This window comes from Zootoca vivipara, chromosome 4 (genome assembly GCF_963506605.1).
Source record: "Zootoca vivipara chromosome 4, rZooViv1.1, whole genome shotgun sequence".
NCBI lineage: Eukaryota > Metazoa > Chordata > Lepidosauria > Squamata > Lacertidae > Zootoca > Zootoca vivipara.
In genome coordinates, this window is record NC_083279.1 from 35217738 (window position 1) to 35238815 (window position 21078).

Sequence of the window (21078 nt, forward strand, 5' to 3'; positions counted from 1 at the left end):
GTGCAAGCACCTCGACACCATGCATAATGAAAATAGCAAAAAACAAAAAAGTTATAAAGAGCAAGTGTGTGCGCGTGTGTATAGTGTATTGTGTGTGTGTTTAAAAAAATGCAAAATAGACACTTATGGCAAAAACCCATTCATTCTGTTGGAGAAGCCTGTCAGATCAAAACTGTCTTCAGTTGCTTCTGAAAAGTGCTGATAGTGGGTGTCTGCTGCATCTCAACACGAATGCAGAACAGGGGCAGGCACACACTGAATGACTGTGGAACTTGCAGTTGAGATTCTCGCATATTGTCACAGTGACCTATTGGGTATACAAGGCAGTCTTTAAAGTAACCTGGTTCTGAGCTGCAGAGGGCCTTATATTTTCGTGGCACTGAGAGTAGTTTTCCTCCACGATAAACCTAGCTACTGTGTTCTGTACCAGACTCAGCTCAATATATTGCAGTAATCTGACGACGAGGTTGTCAATGAATGGGGAAAGCTCTTTCAAGACTTCTGTTAACTGATGTCCCAACTCCGTAAATGATGATGATGATGATGATTTTCCTATGGTCAATTCATTTTGAACTATGGCTGTAATAAAGATGTAAATTAATGTATACCTTAGTATGTGGCCATCGAAATGAATGTTTAAATAAAAACAACTAGGTGATTGTAATCCAAAGCTGTGTTTTATCATTCTTCCTCTTTAAACAGAGCGTGGATCACACTTCTTGCAGACCTCATCATATTGAGGTGGGGCTAAGATGAGCATAACCAGTGATGAAGTGAATTTCTTGGTGTATCGCTATCTTCAGGAGTCAGGTAACTTTTTTTTCCCCTTAAGAGCAACGTGCTGTATGTCCTTGAGAATGTTCTAGCAAAGAGTTTTGACTGTAATGTTGCCAGATTACATAGCAAGATTTAGAGGTATGAACAATAAATTATATTTTACAGTTTACAAATAGTAGCATTTATCCCCACCGTTACAGTTCATTTCTGTTAACTAAAATGCATATATCTTGCACTTTGCATTTCACTAAATAAGTGTTCGAGCCTGCCCTTAGTATTCATTATAAATATTTATTTACCACTTTTCAGGTGTAGGAAAATACCAAACTGGTTTCCATATCTGCAAATCAGAAAGAAAAACAGTTGAGGTCACCATGTGCGCTGCAACTCTCCCCTCCCCAGCTGCAAGACCCCCGCCCCACAAATCACCCCCTTCACCACAATTCAGCTTGAAAGAAAAATGGTAGTAAAATTAAGGATTTTCTCTGCTGAATTTTGTATTGAGTGTATAGCCTTTAGAAAGCTGTGGTTGATTTAATTTTTCATTTGCCGATTAAAAAAAGGCAAGTAAGTGCGTGGAAACAGCATTTATTTTACTTAATTGAAGTCTGTGTGTAGTTGTAAAATCTTTGAGAGATCTGATTACAAACAGCCATCACAAAATAGCTTCTACAGGATTTTCGTGGTTTTGTCATGCATAGAAATCTGAATTTAGAACCAAGGGCCAGTATCCAACTAACACATTCCGTAAGTGCAAAAATTCATACTTGCAGAATCTCTCTCTCTCTCTCTCTCTCTCTCTCTCTCTCTCTCTCTCTCTCTCTCTCTCTCTCTCTCTCACACACACACACACACACACACCATGGCATCCCCAAATCTGCTCTGGAAGATTGGGGAAACTCCTTGAGCAGATGTGGGGGGGAGGATAGAAGAGGGGAGACCGCTCCATTGTGTAAACACACATTATGCACTCAGGCAACTGTAAAAGAGGAGAAACACCTTAATATTTTTCAGTTTTTAATTTGAATTGAATTAGGTTGAACTTATCTGCTGCATCTAATGATCCATATATATATATATATATATAGAGAGAGAGAGAGAGAGAGAGAGAGAGAGAGAGAGAGAGAGAGAGAGAGAGAGAGAAAGTGACTCCTGTCCTAGATTCTGAATAATTGGTGAACAACGTATATAAGAACTATCTGGTGTTGTTGAGCCACATTATTCTAGAAGTTAGTTATTTTGGAAGCTACTGATACATGGCTTTTAGAGTGGTGTAATATTTGAATGGAGCACTTTGCAGTTAGATTGAATTTAAAGAAAATGAGGGTTTACGGTCTTGGCTGCTAAAAAAAGCTGCAGTGACCAATTGTGGATAATTTCAATGTTGGAAATCCTTGCAAACTCATTACCATGTGGCAACAATGATGGCCTATTCAGCGTTGCTGGTTACAGGTGGTTATTTTGACTGACTGCAGAGCACAGTTAAGGACTAAATCTGCAGAGTATAATTTCCCTTGTTATAAAATGAAGCTGGATGCTGTCTCAATTACCTCCTACAACCTTTCTCTTCCTCCCCCCCTCCACACACAAAGGGAAAAAGAGCAGAAAAGAATGCTCATCTGTGTAGGTAAAAGAGGGTTTTGTTTTGTATCCTGGACAAATTGAAAAGATCTCAGATTTTATGGATCTGCAAGTTTAGGTACTGTACAGTGAATGGCAGAATCTGGAGTGCTCTTTCATTCTAATGCCACAGTATGCAAATAGGAAAGAGGATTTGTTTCATTTTATCCTCCTCCTCCTCCTCCTCCTCAAAACCTGTAATGAAGAAGAACTGTTAAATGGTGCTTATCTTTGCTAGCTTATTCAAGTTTTTAGAAGTACTTTCCTAGTAAAAGATGTTTCCTCTCCTCCTTCGACAGACTAAAATTTCAGTAGTTTTATATTCTTGGCAGATATTGAAAAGAACTGGCATTCAACCCAACAAAAGGTTATTATTTATACACACACTTATTATTCACACACACACACACTATGAATTTTAGCAAACAGTCATGTGTGCTCTAATTTTGGCCACTCTGTAGTTCAAAAAAGAATATCCTTTCTCCTCAGTTCCCAAGATAACCTGTAATTTGCTGGGTCTTCGGAAATAATTCTTAATATTGTAGTCAAACAGAGGATTATAGATATAGAAAGACAGAAGGATTTAAGTAAAGTACCTCACTTTCTAATTGAGGAGGAAAGGAGATACTTGGCCCGCCCAGCCAGATATTTATTCCACCTGGAAATACCCTCTCATAGAAGAGCATTCACTTTGGCCCGTAACCGCATAATGCCTTCAGCAGTTCTCCAGGGGAAGTACAAACGGATCCCTTTATGTGAGAGATGCTGCCTGTGCGGATCAGGAGAAGTGGAATCTATCGGCCATATACTTCTGCGATGCTGCTTCTACGAGGAGGTGCGAGGCGAGCTTATCCACACTATACTGGCAGAGCTACCTGGACGCTCGGATAATTTCTATATAGAGTGGCTTCTTTCCGACGCTAACCCTAATGTGTCAGCGAAGGTTGCCAAATTCTGTGCTAGAGCCATAAAAATTCGGTCCAATCTAATTAGCAGTGTCCAAATATCCTCAGGCATCTTCAGGACTAGCTAAAGAGGATCCAGTGATATTAACTGCTGTAGTCTACCTCCCTAAGTAGTAATACTCCTTTTGATTAGTTTAATTAGCATATTTATGTGTGCTGGTCAAGAACCGTAACAATAAATCAAATCAATAAAAAATGTAGTCATTCTCATCTTAATGTCTTAGACTGAAATCCTATATCTGACAGTAGCGATGCAGGAAGAGCTCATAGAACTCTGCTTGCAAGGTAGACTCACCTGATCCAATCCAGTGAGATCAGATCATGGGTCCACTGTATAATCCACAGTTTGGTGGATTCCTTTATGAGGGCTTCAGTCCTCCCTCTGTGTCCTGTCCCCGTTTATTCCCCCCTCCTTAAAAAAGACTTCTTGCTACCACACTGAATAGAGTAGTGGAGTGAGTCCCTCTGGAAGGAACAAGTCTCGATGATGGCCCATCACCCTCAGATGCAGTTTAATGGCAAAAACATGCCAGATAGCTAGACAGATAGACATACAGACACACACACAGACACACCATTCCGGGCCTAGACAATGTTTTGTAACTAGGAGAATAGTCTGGAGAAGCAAGACTTATTACAGTGCTGCAAACATTTAAAAAGTATCTTTGACTTTAGTATACTTCATCTTCATTGTGCACGGCTATAAAAAAAGCTTTAGAAAGATGTTTTTTTTGTTAGGCATCTACTAACAGGTCTGCCACTGCCATTTAAGGGTTAGGGAAACTTATTTCCAAGGATCTCATTACACTCTCCCCCCTTCCTCTTTCCTCCGCTTCCCCCCCCCCCATTGTCTCAGAAGGCACTCCCAAGGCCCAGATGTTATACAGTGCGAGATATTTTCCAGTAGACATATCTGGCAGTTTGGCAAAGCAGCACAGGCAGTTTGAACTACTCAGGGCTGGAGATGCGGTTGGGGTGCTGACGAAATTGCTTTCCTCTTTTTTAAAAAAAGACAAAACCTATTTGTAACTGCAACGATGCATTTCAGTCTTTATCCAAGTCTCATTTCTGAAAATTATTATGATGGCTTCCATAGATCTCTGCTGCCTTTATAGGAATGTCTACACATCTTAGAAGTCTTGATAGCTTCCTAATATTCATTCCTGCTTTTTTTTTAAAAAAAAAGTATCCATTATTTTACATTATTTTTCTAATTATACATTTTATATCCTGCATTTATTTATTTATTTATAATTTGAAAACAAGCAAACTAATAATGCATCCGAAACCACGGTGCTGTCAGGATCATGTTCATATTGGTGTGTTCCTTCCCACCAGATGTTCTTGTAATGAGTGGGGGAAATCCAGCCTTTGTGAGCAAAGGAAGACATTATGGGCTAGATTCACAAACCTACCAAGAATATCCATGGCATTAGTTTACCTGATTATAACACCAGCGCTTCTGTAATGTTCTAATATTCCTTTCACACTGAAGTGCTATGGAACTGTGGCTTTCTGACCGATCTACCAGAATGTCACACTAAATTTCATTCACACCACACCAGTGAGTTTGGTGTGACACAACAAACATCCTTGGACAAACCTCACTTCTACATATGCATCCTTCTGTTCCCCTGTGATTCCCCATTAAAATACCAAGAAAAAAACTGTATGCCAGTGTACCACCCCAAATTTTGTCACTTTATTCCCATGATTTTCCAGGATAAGGGAGCTGCAAGCAGATCTCCCCCCCCCCCCGGAATAAAATAACATGGAAACGAGCACTATATATGTGTAATAGAGTTGGCTAACCGTTTACGTGAGGGATCGGTTCTGGGGGGTCAGTGCACAAAGGCAGAATCATGCAAAGTCAGGACCCTCCTCCAACCCCTCCCCCAAAGGAGGGTCTCCCCCAGAGCCCTGGCATCTCTTTCCCAGAGGCTGGTGAGGAAAACCTACTGGGTGTGCTGTTGGAGGGGAAAGAAATAAACAGAGAGTGGAAAATTGCAGGTTGCGATCGCGAATGTAAAGGGAGCATAAATTGTGGGTGCACTGTATTCTATTTTCTGGAAGTGGCTTTTTGTGTGAAAACTCAAATATACTGCAGAAACTTACAGTTGGTGGGGATACTGAATAAACTGCCGTGTGAATGCAGCCTAAACGTTGCATCACATGGTTTTGCTACATTCCTCCCCCCATGTTGTACTACTACCTTGTTTAGATTGAATTGTTTCCCTTTTTGCTTGGTATTTGATAAGGCAGCATGCTATTTCTGTTCATGTCCATCGTGTGGAAGTTGCTTTTTGGCGTCACGATCTAAAAGTGGTCCCATTTGTTTTCTTACGAATGGAAAGAATAGATTCCTCTGACTTTCATCTCCGAAGCCATCAGAAGAGGGAGTAGAATAGCTGTCCCCCATATATCTGGAGATTTCTCATAATTACAAGTGTGGGTTTGTGACACCTGGACACCATTTCTCATATGGGCGAAATGTTTCTCTCTCTCTCCGCATCCTGAATTGAATGATTGTGGTGGGTGACATTAGGCCAACTCATTTATTTTTATTTTTATTCTCTCTTCCTCCAATGTCTCCGTGGGAGGAAACACTCTCCTTTTTCATGTAATCTGTGCTGGGCTCCACCGATCATTGTTTTCTTAGGGGCTGTTTCTCATAATATGCCTGCCACCTTCTGGGTGATGGATGCTTCGTAAAGTGAGCCATTTCATATGTGCCGGATTGCCTTTTGGATTGGTTTTCCAAGAGTTGTCTCTCCACTACTGTCAGACATTGCTGGTGGCGACAGTACACCCCATGGAGACCTACTTATTCAGTAAGCCAGTATCCTCTAACAGCTCACTGTATGAAGTAACTACCATACAGAGGCCACTTCAAGCAGTTCCTGCAGTGGTTGTATTTGATTAGCCCTGAGTTGCGTACGGATTTATCTTTTTGTTTTTACCTGAGAAGTGATACCGTGACAAATATGTTTGAGAAGCCCTGATGTAAAAATAGTATTTTATATGAGACGTCAAAGCAGGTTATCATTCCGTTTCCTCCTTCCTTGGCTTTACTTTTTCGGATGCTGGACTGCAAAATACAAGCACGACCCATCAATCCATTGTGAGGGAATCACACCTGTAGAACTCAATGCATATCACTTCAAAACTTTCAGAAGCAGGCCAGTCACCCATTCCAGGAACACATGATTAATTCTACATCCACACACACTGCTTCAGGATTCATCCCTCACTCTCCTAATGCTTGTTTGTCTTAGAAGCCGGAGCTTCTAATAATTGTGCTCCAGTAATTTCAGCAACAAAAGTAACTTGCAGAAAGTTAGCCCAGCTTCAAAATAGTTTGCAAGAGGCAGCCCTTGATGTTGCCTTTTAAAAACAAAATTGCTTAGGCACTTTATAGTTAAGCTTTCAGTATTGTCTCTTATGAAGCCATCTCTGTAGCACATACTGATGAGTTTTCTGTGTTTCCAGTCCTGAAGTGTTCCTTAGCTTTGAAGTTTTTAATTTGGTATATTTTTGCCGCTGTTTTCTGTAATCACAGCAGCTCTCTAAACATCACTGCTGTGACTGTAAAAATCACAACAAAGCATACCTAGCTCTTTATCCACTCAGGTTGTGCTCATGGTTACACAAATATTAATTGCTGTAGAAATTGCTGTGAAGTTGCCTCCTGTTGGCAGCAAATGGTGTGTAGAAGAATTCATTGAGGTGTAATGTTGGTTAGTTGGTATTCATAATCAAGGTCAGTCCTTCATCATGGTTCATCACCTTTTGCATGTTTCCTTCTTTCTACAGTTGCATCTGCAGCAGTAGCTGTCATTAGTTAGCAAGTGTTTGCAAATAAGCCTTGTGTCCTCGAGGGCTCCCCCTCGCCCCCAGCACAACTCCTATCAGCCAAAACATCTAGATGGCAGGAGGCCATCAAAGACTGAACTTCACCATGGTTATTCTGTTCCTTTCTGTCTTTTCCATTCTGAACATTTTTAATTTCTAAATTCAGAGTTCCAGAGTAGAGTTGTACATGTAAAACTGCATTGGGTGCAATAGAATCCTCCCCCCAAAGCATCCTATATACTAACAGTGAGCTCATTGTCTGAGTGTAGTTCCTTATGTAAGCCAAAACCACCCACATACTATAAGAGAGAACTTGGCAGACTTGGGAGAATTGCAAAGTTTGAAAAACTGTAAAAATACCTTTAGGTAACAGTAAGTTGGGGAGGTGGGAAGCCCAAACAGCCTAATGATGACTGAGGAACCTGAAGAGGCGGCATAGAAAACCAAGGGAGGGAGAAAATGGTACGGAATATTCTGGAAGAGAGCATGGCTGGTTGGCTGGAACCCTGAACACTTCACACAGCAATCAATTTTGCTTCTGAGGGTTCCGCCTGGTCTTCCTTCAGATGAAGAGCAAGGTTTTGTGCCACAGCTTGAAGTCTCAGCATTGTCCAGTCTGACAGTGAATAGTCCACCAGCTGAAGACTGAAGAGCATGCAGTTTGTCACCATTGTGGGTGGTTAATCGCCTTCTCAGCAACCAAATATGCAGAGCAGATGTCAACAGCAATTGAATGGCGGTGAAAATATCTGTACCCACTTACAAGGCCTCTATGAATGCTTGCGTGCCAAAACTCCCAGTTGCTACCAGATTATTCATCAGGTCAGCTTTGACCAGCATTTGTGATATAGCTCATGCCTCTTAAGAATATAGTTTGTTTTCAACTCCCTTCCGGAATCCGGTTCGCCTCTCCTTTGATTATATGTATGTACAGCTGTAGATGAGCTGGTTTCAGCTCTGTGAGAAAGATGTCCTTTATGGAACAGGAGGGCTGAAAATCAGGGACCTCTGATGAGCTATTTCTCACTGTCCACTTCCTCCATTACTTTATATTGTATCCATATTTCCTCCAGCATCTTGATGGCGTCTAGATTAGCAGCACAGCTCTGCCTTCTCATTAGACCAGACATACAGAAATATTGTGCTACTTCATGACTGCACATGAACCACACTTCCCTCATGTGAATAGCTTTTTAAACCTAAATTGCTAGTGCGGGGACTGATCAGAGCTGGGAACCTGGTGGGGAGCAGTTTGGGGGGGGGACTCTTTGCCTCCCCACCATGGTCATTATCAGGGCTCCCACATCTTCTATAGCAGGCATGTCCAACAGGTAGATCGTGATCTACCGGTAGATCACTGGACGTCTGTGGTAGATCACTGGTAGATCACTGGCTCCCCTCAAAGCTCAACAACTTTGACCTGAACCCCACCTGAACCCCCCCCAATGGGGTAGATCACTGCCTCTTTTTAACTCTGTGAGTAGATCGCAGTCTCTTGGGAGTTGACCACCCTGTTCTATAGGTATTTGTGGGGTGGGGAAACAGCTGTTAGAGCAAAAGAGAGACCCCCCCACCCCCAATGCAAATGGCAGGCACAGGGGCTCTGACTCAGATTGGGGCAACAGTTGGGGGGGGGGGTTAAAAGGAAACCACCCCATGTCAAAGCCCTAATCCGATTTGAGGTCCCTACACCTGCAATTTGCTTTAAAAATAAATAAATCACGCCATTGTTAATTGCACGAATGGTGTTGCAGCTAATGGATCAGCAGCAGTACGTCTGCACTGGGCCAACGTGGTACAGTTCCAGTTTGTTGTTGCCTGCAAATAAACATGCAGTTAGAGCATGAGTAGGCAAACTAGGGGCCGGATCCGGCCCAATCGCCTTCTAAATCCGGCCCGCGGACGGTCCGGGAATCGGTGTGTTTTTACATGAGTAGAATGTGTCCTTTTATTTAAAATGCATCTCTGGGATATTTGTGGGGCATAGGAATTCGTTCTTTTCTTTTTTCGAAATATAGTCCAGCCCCCCACAAGGTCTGAGGGACACTGGGCCGGCCTCCTGCTGAAAACGTTTGCTGACCCCTGAGTTAGAGAGTCTACCTCTTGGGGATGACTGGTTGGTTCTCATTTCCTGTTAGAACAGTTACACTGTGCGTGTTGGATTGAGCTGGTAAAGAGAACTGTGGGCAGAAGGTTGAAAAGGTGCCTTTGTCTTGTTCTGCATGAGAGAATGTTTCCCTTGTTGTGAGCATTGCATTGTAGGTAAATACAACCTGTGCACCGTAAAAAGAGTTTAAGCATCCAAATGGTGTGTGTTTTTGTTTCTTTTTTTTTTTAAAAAAAGAACATCTTTCAGCTTCGCTCAAATTATTTCTCTGCGAAGTCTGCATTCTCCGCAAAGCATGTTTGCAAATGAACGCTAGGAAGGAGGAGGCCGTTGTAGTTCTTTGTAACCACCCGACGTAATCTGGTAAATGGATCCTCCTAAATGGTTAGGCTGGCAAAGGTTTTGGGCAGCGCTGTTTTTAGGGGGTGTGTGTCACATTAAGGAGTGTTTAGGTTTTTCTATCATGGCTTCCCTTCCTGTTTTCAGGTTTCTCCCATTCAGCCTTCACATTTGGAATAGAGAGTCATATTAGCCAATCCAACATCAATGGGACACTAGTGCCACCTGCTGCCCTCATCTCCATACTTCAGAAAGGCCTGCAGTATGTGGAAGCAGAGATCAGCATCAATGAGGTGAGTAGCTGTGTTGTCTTATGTGGAGACACACACCACTTGAGGGTGCATAGGGGTACGTTAGATATTGAAGAACCTAGCTCTTGCCTGTCCATGTTGACTCTTGCCCAGTTTTGTGCTGAAGGGATAACCATGTGGCAATTGTGCAAGGAATCAATAAAGAAAAGCCAGCAATTAAGTATATTTACAGTGCCAGAGGGTTGGGAAAGATTTCGGCCTTACTGAGCAATTGGATACAATTGCCTTATGTGTCTCTAAGAATAGGAGAGAGCAAGAGCTAAAGATACAAGGGAGGATCCTGGTGTCTTCCTGAACAGCTAGCCCTCCGTAGACCTCCCAGTGGCCGTGCCACCAACCAAGAAAGAAGGCATTCATTGGCATCATTTGCTAATAGGGAGAAACAACGATAGCTTTGTGCATCTGGATTTTCTTTGTAAAGATGTTTACATTAAATCATTGAGAAGGGCTCTTCCTTTGAATTCTCTTGCTGTTTTAAATTATGTTATCTTAAAAAAGAAGAAGCATGTGTGTAAAGCAGAGAGGCATGGAAAGATGCTGTCTTCCCATCAGATTTCTTCCCTATACTCTGTAGTTCCAAAATTTTCAAATTAGACTTCATCCTGAACAAACATGTCAAGAGGAACTGACAAATGAATTTTGTTATTATAGATGTAGTTCTCACTAGCCATGATGACTGTGTGTGAGGCAGTGTGCCTCTGAATACCAGTTGTTGGGAATCACTAGTAGGGAGAGTCCTGTTGCACTCAGCTTCTACTTATGGGCTTCTCATAGGCACCTAGTTGGCCTCTCTTGTGAAAGAGAAGGCTAGACTGGATGGGCCTTTGGTTTTTGCATTCTTGTTAATTATCGCAGAAGTGAAGATGAAATGGGGTGGATTTGAGCCTGGATAGTTCAGTTGGTTAGAGCATGGGACTGATAACTCTTAATGCTGCGGCTAAGATCCTCTTAAGGGACAGCTGTGTATTTTTGCATTGCAGGGGGTTGGACTAGAATGATCCTCAGAGTTCCTTCCAACTCTATGATTCTTTGATCCCAGAATGCCTCTTCAGAGCCAATGCTCTTCTAGGAACCTAGAAAGCTGCCTTATTCTGAGTCAGACCATTGGTCTGTGTAGTTCAGTGTTGTCTACAGTGACCAATAGCAGCTCCTGAGCATCTCTCCCAGCTCTGCCTGGGGACGCCATATTATTATTATTATTATTATTATTATTATTATTATTATTATTTATTTTTATTAATCTTCAAAACTACTGCCTCAAGGCTACTTACACATAAAAACAATTAAAGTCATTTATAAACACGAAAACAACAGATACATTCAAGGCAAAACTAAAACCCTAACAAATGGATACTTGTGGTACAGACCCATTTATACAGCTGGGAAAGCCTGTCGGAACAAAAATTACTGCAACTGTTTCTGGAAAGCACAGCTAGTGGGCGCCAGTTGTATCTCAACAAGAATACTCAATCCAGCGTTGTTCCGTCACTGTGCGCTCAGCAGTCCAGAGTGTAGTGATTAGAAACTCGCCAAGAGGCTTCTCTTACAGAAGATTGTTACAGATGGCTCCGTAATCATATTCTGCTTGGCATTCTCTTGGGTGTCGCCTGTCCTCTCAGCCTCCTAATTCGTTTTCTTTTCATTTCCCTCCCCCTCCCTCAGGATGGCACAGTGTTTGATGGCAGGCCTATAGAGTCGCTATCGTTGATAGACGCAGTAATGCCTGACGTGGTACAGACTCGGCAGCAGGCTTTGCGGGAGAAATTAGCTCAACAGCAAGCTAGCACGGCACCAGCCACAGCGCCGGCCACCACGGCCACCACAGCTTCTACAGCAACAACAGCTGCTGTCCCGCAGCAGAACACACCAAAGAATGGAGAAGCCACTGTGAATGGAGAGGAGAATGGGGCACATGCAATAAGTACGCTTCCTGTGGGTGTGGCTCGCGAGTGCCGGATTTTGTGCAACTGCAGCACAACCATTGGTTTGGGTCTGGGCTCCGAAATCATCTCCTCAAGAAGTGCAGTGGTTATTTTTTATGTAGAGCTTCCCTTGGGATTGGTCTGGAAGCTGAAGCTGGTTCAGAATGCTGCTGCCAGGTTTTTGAGGGGAACACCTATTGCATCTTTACTAAGGGAACCGCACTGGATGCTGATGGGCTGCTGCACCATGTGCAAGGTCTGGTTGTTAACATATAAAAGTCCTGAACAACTTGGGACCAGGTTCCTGTAGTGGCTGTAGAAAATATTTGTCCAATACCTTCTGGATTTTTGAAGCCCTGGGAAGGGGACTCCGTAGGCTTTCAAGACAGAGCTTATATCACCTAGCACAGCTCCTTACCTTTTTGCCTCTGACTAGAAGAATAAATTATGCAAATGTGTGTACTTGTATTTAAGTTGCATGATTTTATGGAAAACACAAAACTGATACATTCTTGGCATGGAATTCGGGTTACCTTGGGGAAGAATGTTGATTTATTTAAAAGCACACAGCTCTGAACACGAAGACTCCTTTGAGTTCACGATGCTCAAAAATTGTATGAAGACACGGAGAATAGTTATTCTGCAGCCATTCTGTTGCAGGTTTTCACGATCATGATACATCGCAGCATATTAGCTGCTTTCTTTCTATTGAGACCAAGATCCCCAAGGCTTGCCACCACTAACTGCATATCTGAGTCTATAAGGATATGCCCCGTTTCCACAACATAGAAAAGGCACCAGCACTCTAAAATTAAGTTAGGAAACTTCAACTCCTGCATTTAGTCAGGGACCTCATTCACATGTCCTGGTAAATCACATGAACGTTTTCTCCTCCCTGCTAGCGGGTGGGAGAAACATGTCTGAAATGGGGACCGTGCTTCGCTTTGCTCCAAACAAACCATGTTTTGCAGCACTGGCTTTTTCTTGACCTGCTTGACGTTTGTGGTTTGTGTGAGTTAAATTAACTATGACGCCCAGTTTGGATATAACACTACATCAGGGATCATGTTTTGTGTGGGTGGGGATGAGCAAAGTGGCCTAGATTCAGTGTGAACTGGTCTACTATAGGAAACATGAAGAGAATCAGACTTTTAATCTCAACATCACTGTACTAAAAATATGCATAGTAGTGCACAGCTAGGCAATATAAGGCAGCCACAGGCTTGTCTGTGTTCAAATCCTTGATCAGTGTTAAGTTCAGTAGATGGGCTTGGGGAAGTAGTGAAACTGAATTTCCCCTAAGTCTCAGCTGTTTCTCCTTACTGTTTCTGAGTCAGCTATTTCCCTATCTTCCCCAATTCCCCATTTGGATGTTACATTCCCAGGATTAAAGATTAATTTATTTGGGAATTATCCATGTGTAAATAGTATTTGGCAGTATAACTATGTGTTACTTTTCCCTATAGGATCTCTTGTCATTAATTGCACAGTTTGCAATGTACAGAAGGGAGCAGAAACTAATCACTGTGTGCGGTTTTCGTTGTTGTTATAATTAATGTCATCTTATCAGCAGTTCACCCAGATCATAGTGTGAAATATGACTTGTATAAAAAGCCTGTTCTTAAATGCAGAGAGTTGCATTTCCTTCTGATCTTGGTAAGGAAAGTGTATGTTTATGCAGCCAGCATAAAGCAATCAAATAAGTTTTATGTTATTGGAATTAAATGGTTTTGTCCAGTCTTCTCTGTAAATAATTACAGCTAAGGGCAACATACTGCAAATTTGAAAAAGCAAAACAGAACAAAACTGAAAGGAATAATTAACAGTACGTAATCACTGCCTTACCTCTGTGTGTATTTTGTCGTGCAGATAATCATTCAAAGCCAATGGAAATTGATGGGGATGTTGAAATTCCTTCTAACAAAGCAACAGTCCTCCGGGGACATGAATCAGAGGTGTTCATCTGTGCCTGGAATCCTGTCAGTGATCTGCTAGCATCGGGGTAAGTTAAAGGGTTAGAACAGCTCTCACTGTGTTTAAGTTACGTTCATCTCTACTCAGTGCTGATTTGGAGCATCAGTAATGCGGATCTCATGTGCCCTCTCTGTATGTCATTGTTATGACATACATAGTCTTAACACATTGTGGCTAATGTGTTCTCTCAAATCAACTATAGGAACTTAGGAGGCTGCCCTGTATTGGGTCAGACTGCTTCCTCCATCTTGCGCCATACTGTCTACTGTGATTGTCAGGGGCTCTCTAGGGTTCTCAGGCAGAAAGCCTTTTCCTCTGGCAGAGAGACAGTGTGGTGTAGTGGTGTTAAGAGTGGTAGACTCATAATCTGGGGAACCCGGTTCGCGTCCCCGCTTCTCCACATGCAGCTGCTGGGTGACCTTGGGCTAGTCACACTTCTCTGAAGTCTCTCAGCCCCACTCAGTTCACAGAGTGTTTTGTTGTGGGGGAGGAAGGGAAAGGAGAATGTTAGCCGCTTTGAGACTCCTTAGGGTAGTGATAAAGCGGGATATCAAATCCAAACTACTCTTCTTCTTCTTCTTCTTCTTCTTCTTCTTCTTCTTCTTCTTCTTCTTCTTCTTCTTCTTCTTCTTCTTCTTCTTCTTCTTCTTCTTCTTCTTCTTTGCCTGCTACCTGAGCCCCCTTTTAAAACATAGCTACTAGCTATGGCCCCAGCATCTAATAAAATCCAACATCTAGTGAAATAACTTCCAAGAGAGTGGATTGCTCTTCGTAGTACATTTTTGTTAGCCTTGTTCTGTCAAGTTTCCAAATACAATTACTACTGCAGTTTTGTTTTACGGTGTTATGGTTAGAAATTGGAAGTTGTGAGGTGGTGGAGTTGTTATTACTCAATCGTTTTCAGTTTCTATATTATTTCATCATGTTGCTGTTGAACGTGCCTTGCGATTTTTTTTTGTTGTTGTTAAAGAAAAGCAGTCTATTCCTTTGTTGGGTTTTTAAAAAACAACAACGACATTTCCTGTTTGTGTTAACAAATATACGTTTATATCCTGTTCCATGTGCACGACAAACACATTTCCTCTTGATAGATCTGGTGACTCTACGGCCAGAATATGGAATCTAAATGAGAACAATAATGGTAGTTCCACTCAACTCGTCTTGAGGCACTGCATAAGAGAAGGAGGACATGATGTTCCCAGCAATAAGGATGTAACATCGTTGGACTGGAATGTAAGTTGACTGCTAAAACTCTTGAAGGTGTCTGTGAAATGTAGATTGCTATATATTTAATTTTGGTGCTTCCATTCCAACCTGGTGTTATTTTACACTAGCAAAATATCTGTCACCATGATGGATGGAGTGTGCATAGGGGGATTATATACGATAAGGGGGATCCCCGCACACCAGCTGATCTCTCTCAGGAGGGCTAAGCTACTCAATGACAGCGATAAGGAGAACCCTTGGAATTGCAGCATTTTTGCCAGAAACACTTTATTTTTCCATGTCATTATGTGTGGCAGTCATCCACATACCTAAAAGAAAATAAAAGGTGGGATGAAATGTTTAAAGCATATATGAGCAGGTAGGTATAATGATTGTTTTGGAAAGGGCAAGCATTCCTTCCATCACCTCTGAATACTAACTCAAGTGTAAAAGTCTCCCAGTGCTTCTGTCATTTATTCTGTCTTGTAGCCTAGTAGCTCTAGTTCCCCTTTGCAAACAAGTATACAAAACATTTAACAGCTCGTAAAAAGGATAATTTGGGACGCAAGCAAGGCAGTTATGAGATGATTTCTGATTCAACAAAATGCAATAAAGAAAAAAGAACAAAATGTAAAAAAAGAGAGTATTCTAAGTCAGATAAAAGAAAAAGAGAAGAAACTAAGATGCAATCCCACGAATAAACAGGTACAAAAGGAAATCAAAGCTCTACAGATACAGTTCTCTCAATTGATCAACCAGGAGATAGAATGGAAGATTAAATGGATGAAGCAAAGATCGTTTGAATCTGCAAATAAATGTGGTAAACTGCTTGCTTGGCAATTGAGAAAGAGAACTAAAGAGAGTGTTGAAAAACACATTTATTAAGAAACCAGAATCCTTTCTATTGGGTATAGTTGGAAAAGAGATTCCCAAGAAAAATCTAAAAAAAATTATGTATGCTTGTTACTTGATATACTTTGATCTAGCAAATCTTCAATCGAAGAAATAGGATTTGCCAACCACGCCCTCCCCATTTCCAGGACTTACCCCTTAAGATTCAAAAATATTTTCTTGTCCTTTTGTCAGAGGCCTGCATCTGCCTATTACTAGCCAACCCAAGGCTGCTGCTGCCCATCCTTCACCTTGCCTCCAACCATGCCTCCGGCTGTGTTATAGTGGTGAGTGGTTGGGACCCTAGTCTGCTTTGGCCCCATGTTAGATTACCCTAAATGTAACATTGTAGTTGAGTTTGTTCAGATATTGCATTCTGGGTAATTTAACTTGGCAAGTGGCCACTGCAGATTAGGTCTGAGCAACAGCTTGGCTCCCATTCAAAAGTACCTCTACTGGCCATCACTGAAACATTTCCAGGGGGTCGGGTGGGGTGAGGCGAATGACTGGCAGCTGTACTGTGGTGGGAACCAGCGGGGAACCTGGTTGATGTCAAGTGAGGCTCTATCAATGGCACCATGCTCAGGTCCCTTGCTAAATAATGACTTTTGCTTCACTGTTCCCAAACTGAAGCCTAACAAATTTATTATTAAAATACACAAGAGAATAGACTTCATCATGTGGTTGGTATACAGCTGAAAAAAAATGTACAGTATCCATTTAAGAAGCCTCAATTTACCTGTGTTTTGCATGGGAAGCAGTTAACAGTTGGTTAAATACTTCTGCAACATTAACTCAGTGAACCAGAAGCACACTTATTTGGTTAGGCAGTTGGAGCCCTTTTTGTTTATTTATGTGCAGAGTGTTATGTCCTTTATGAGGCAAAGATAAATAGTGTAATGAAGTTTTAATTTGCAAAAACAATGCAAGAGTTGTGCAGTGCCTCATTTGGAGTAAAAGATTTATGCTGCCTCTAAGACAAACTCAGCCAAAACAAATAGGTTTGTAAGATTAAAGGTTTCCTTGGTTTGCAGTGTTTACTGCCGTCTGCAAATGAATCAGGTCTCCCACTTGCAAAATCACGTATGCCTCTTCCCAGCGCAGTGAAAATCTAGTTTGTATCCTGTTGTTATCTGTCCTCTTTGCTGTATGTCATGCATAAAAATGCAGATAGCTCCGCACTTCCCATCCTCTATTCCGCACTGTGGAATAAATTTTCTGCAAAACATTCTATAGCTCCCGGGGGTTGTGGCAGACAAGGATGTTTTCTAATCTTAAACTCCAGAGCTCCAGAAGAAGGAGCAGAAGTGTGAATGACATGAATGCAAACAATAGGACTGGGAAACGAGCCGTATGGCTGTAGTTGCACTATTAAAAATATGAGGAAATCGTTATACATAGCAGCCTATCCCAATTGTTATTCTCCACCAATAAATAGACAAAGCTTCCCCTCCCCCCAATGGATTGTAAAAAAAAATGTGCTATTAGTGACTGATCAAAAGTGTAGAAATAAAAAATAGTATTAATAAATGTAGTGTATTATATCTATGATACCTGCAGCAACTACATAAGGTGGACCAATGTGATTATCCCCATATTACCGGCGGGGGTAGTAGCTGAAGCTAGGAGTTAGTGGCTTGGCCAAGGGCCACTGAACAGGAAGCCTTGAGAAGCAGGTCCATGAGTCATTTGTGGTTCTGCTTTTCAAGTTTACGGTGCAACTTAAGGATGGAGAGGTTCCCCATATGCCCTCTGGCATATGAGTTCCAGGTCCATTAAGGGTATTTCTCCTTCCTTTGCGTATTCTGCCAGTAGTGTGATCCACTCTTGCACTCATTCATTCATTCATTTATGCTTGCTTGCTTCCACCTACATTCCAAGTTACGTTAAACATTCCAAATCATAGTTGAGCTTCTTTGTTGAACGAGAACTTTCTGGTGCACCGTCTTAAACACCGAGGCACCAGCTTATTCTCTTACGTGTGGCACGCAGGAGAGAAAGCACGCAGCATGTTCATGTGAGTTGCTTTCTTTACTTACACTGTTAACCCTCATTTCTTCCAAAGAGCCTGAGGCGGCAAACACAGTTCCTTCCCTCCCCATTTTATCCTCACATCCAATGTGTGAGGTAGGCTAGGCTGAGATGTAAGTGACTAGAACCAAAGTCAGCTTGTGAGCTTTAACGGCTAAATGGGAATTTGATCATAGGTGAAGTATAAAATGTTTGAAACAATGGCCAAGCTTGCACTGAACAAATGTGTGGGTTCTCGGAGCGAGTATCACAGTCCCTTTGCTCCTCTCCTTGCTGCCACTGTGCTACCCAGGCATAAACCATGGTTTGGCTTAGCATTATATCCAAACCTGAGGTCATGGTTTGTCTCACTTTGGATAAACCACCATCTATAACCAAGGATTGTTCTTAGTTTGCTGCTTCCACTTTGTCTGCAGCCTACAAGTCCCGCCCCACCCCCCTTCGGAACTATATATATCTCTACTTTTCTACAACATAGGAGCTTCAGATGAGTTCACATATGAATGTTCACACTTGACGAATGCAACTTCAGGTGATGGCTTGCATGTGTGAAATAGCTATCACAGAACAAATGCCACAGGCAGGGGTTATATATCACTTGACATGATATCAAACATATTTTAAAATAAGCATCGTAACACATATTTGCATGTGAACTTGGGGAAACGGGTTTTTCTTCCCAGCCATTTCCGCTTGAAATACTTTAGCCTTCAAGAATCTAATGCTCCCAGATACTCTGCACTTCCGATGAGGTCTCAGTTAGGCAATTATCACCTCCTCAAGTTGCCAGTCATGAAGTTAAAAACAGTTACATTTTGGCAGGTGACAAAACAAGCCTCCCCAAAACATCTGTTATTGGGTGGCCTATAGATTGTATGCATTCATGTATGAATGAATGAATGAATGCATAAAGTAAGTAAGTGTTAGTTTCTTATGTGTAAAGCACTGAACTGTAAAGTACTCTAGGAAGTGCTTATTATTACGTAGTCAAGAAGCTATGAAGACTCTTAATGAAATAATCTTTCAGTTGTTGCTCAAAGGATAAAGTAAATGAAATTAATGGTTGTAATGATCAAAATTAATTGGGACTTTTGTATCAGTAAATATGCACACACAGCTTTATTGCGGTCCCTAGACCCAAAATACACAGTGCAGCAGAACAGTCTTGCTAGCCAACAGAAGGGCTTTAGCCCATATTTCTAATTCTTACTGCCTCCGAGAGGAATTAAGTAAATATATGTTTAAAAAGTTCATTTGAAGCTGTTCTGTTCTGTTCTGCTCTGCTCTGTTCTTTTCTCAGTGGCCTTCTTTAGGGAAAAGGGAGGAATATAGATTTGTTGGCATGTTTGGCAGGGTAAGGGAATGAAATCTCTCAGCTCAGCTAAATCACCTCCTAAAAATAATTATGTCACAATTTAGTTTCTTGGTGGTTTAATTATTCTGACAGTGCAATGCTGCTTTAGTTGCCTTGTTTCCATCTAGGTGCCAAGAGTGCCAGGCTTTAATTTTGGGTACAACCCAGTAAATCAGGGGTCAGCAAACTTTTTCAGCAGGGGACCGGTCCACTGTCCCTCAGACCTTGTGGGGGGGGGGGCGGACTATATTTTGGAAAAAATATGAACGAATTCTTATGCCCCACAAATAACCCAGAGATGCATTTTAAATAAAAGTACACATTCTTATCATGTAAAAATGCCAGGCAGGCTCCACAAATAACCCAGAGATGCATTTTAAATAAAAGGACACATCCTATTCATGTAAAAACATGCTGATTCCTGGACCGTCCGTGGGCCTGATTTAGAAGGCGATTGGGCCACATCCGGCCCCGGGCCTTAGTTTGGGGGCCCTGCAGTAAATGATGCTTGTTCTAGCTCAGTGGAGCATCTATTTTTGCTTGCTTTTGAAAACTCGAGGTTTGAAGGACGAGTTAGTGGGTTGTAGCTGACTCAGGATATTGTGTGCCTCCTGCAAAAAACACCATTTGATTCTCTTTGTTAACATCCCTACAGGCTGATGGGACGCTGTTGGCTACAGGATCATATGATGGCTTTGCAAGAATATGGACAGAAGATGGTAAGATGTATAATGGTATCTGTTTCCAAATAGTTATATGTTTTGTGTTGCTGAATTATTTCAACTCCCAAGCTATTTGAAGGAGCCAACTATTGTCTTTCATACTTTGCAGGAAATCTTGCAAGCACCTTAGGTCAACATAAAGGACCCATCTTTGCTCTGAAGTGGAACAAAAAGGGAAATTACATTTTAAGTGCTGGAGTTGATAAAGTAAGTGTTGAGGTGCATAGCTTGCAAGTATAGAATAGCTCTTGGGAATTCTGCAAAATTTTATTTTTGCTCATCTGGGAGGGGGGGAGGTGTTTTGGAAAGCCTAGATTTCATCAAATTGAGTGATTGCTTTCTTAAGGGATAGTAAATCTGTTACATGTGCAGCCTGCCTTGAAACAGGCTGCTTGTTTGCTTGTATGGCATAGTTAGTTCTCCTCTTCAACGTTAGAGGTTTTTCATGCATGTGTGTATGTGCATTTGTACACATCTGTTTTCCCGGGTGCCTTAAAATATGTCACAGGAAAATATCAGGTATACTGATAGTGGATTCATTCTCAAAGTGTGGATTCTGGTGTAGTTCAAATTGCATTATCTACACATTGAGAGGAAGGTATCAGCAGACTTGAGGCAACCTCAAACACATAGGAATGGATCCAAATAATTAGTTTCCTTCAGGACTGCTTGAAGTAGAGACACCATTACTCACTCCATTACAGAAATGGATGGTTGGAAACAGGGTGTTACTTGTCGCAAACTGTAAGATCTAAACTTGATTTTTCAAGAGGGGCCTAATCACAGCTTCCCTTGGCACAATATGTTTAGAAGTCACTTGGGGCTTCTGAAAATCTTGTTCTTATATAAACCTTGAGATTTTCCAAGCTTGCTTATCTTTTCGATTATGTAGAGGAAAACCAAGGACCTGATCTAAATCATATGATCAGTTCTGCTGCAGTGTCTGTAGCACCAGTCTCGATTGTGATGCAAACATTACCATCTCTCCATTACTGCCTATCAATTTC

General features: G+C 41.7%; 1 protein-coding gene across 4 annotated transcripts in view; it reads left to right on the plus strand.

The window, feature by feature from the left end:
• Positions 1-21078, plus strand: part of TBL1X (transducin beta like 1 X-linked) — a 130242-nt gene that overhangs the window by 99575 nt on the left and 9589 nt on the right. For all 4 annotated transcript variants that reach the window (XM_035115968.2, XM_060273485.1, XM_035115969.2 and 1 more), the window contains 7 exons: positions 703-810; positions 9808-9953; positions 11634-11892; positions 13763-13895; positions 14959-15100; positions 20005-20068; positions 20181-20278. In XM_035115968.2, coding sequence (XP_034971859.1) covers positions 753-810; positions 9808-9953; positions 11634-11892; positions 13763-13895; positions 14959-15100; positions 20005-20068; positions 20181-20278 — 900 coding nt within the window. In that variant the 5' untranslated portion in view covers positions 703-752. The remainder of the gene's footprint in view (positions 1-702; positions 811-9807; positions 9954-11633; positions 11893-13762; positions 13896-14958; positions 15101-20004; positions 20069-20180; positions 20279-21078) is intronic.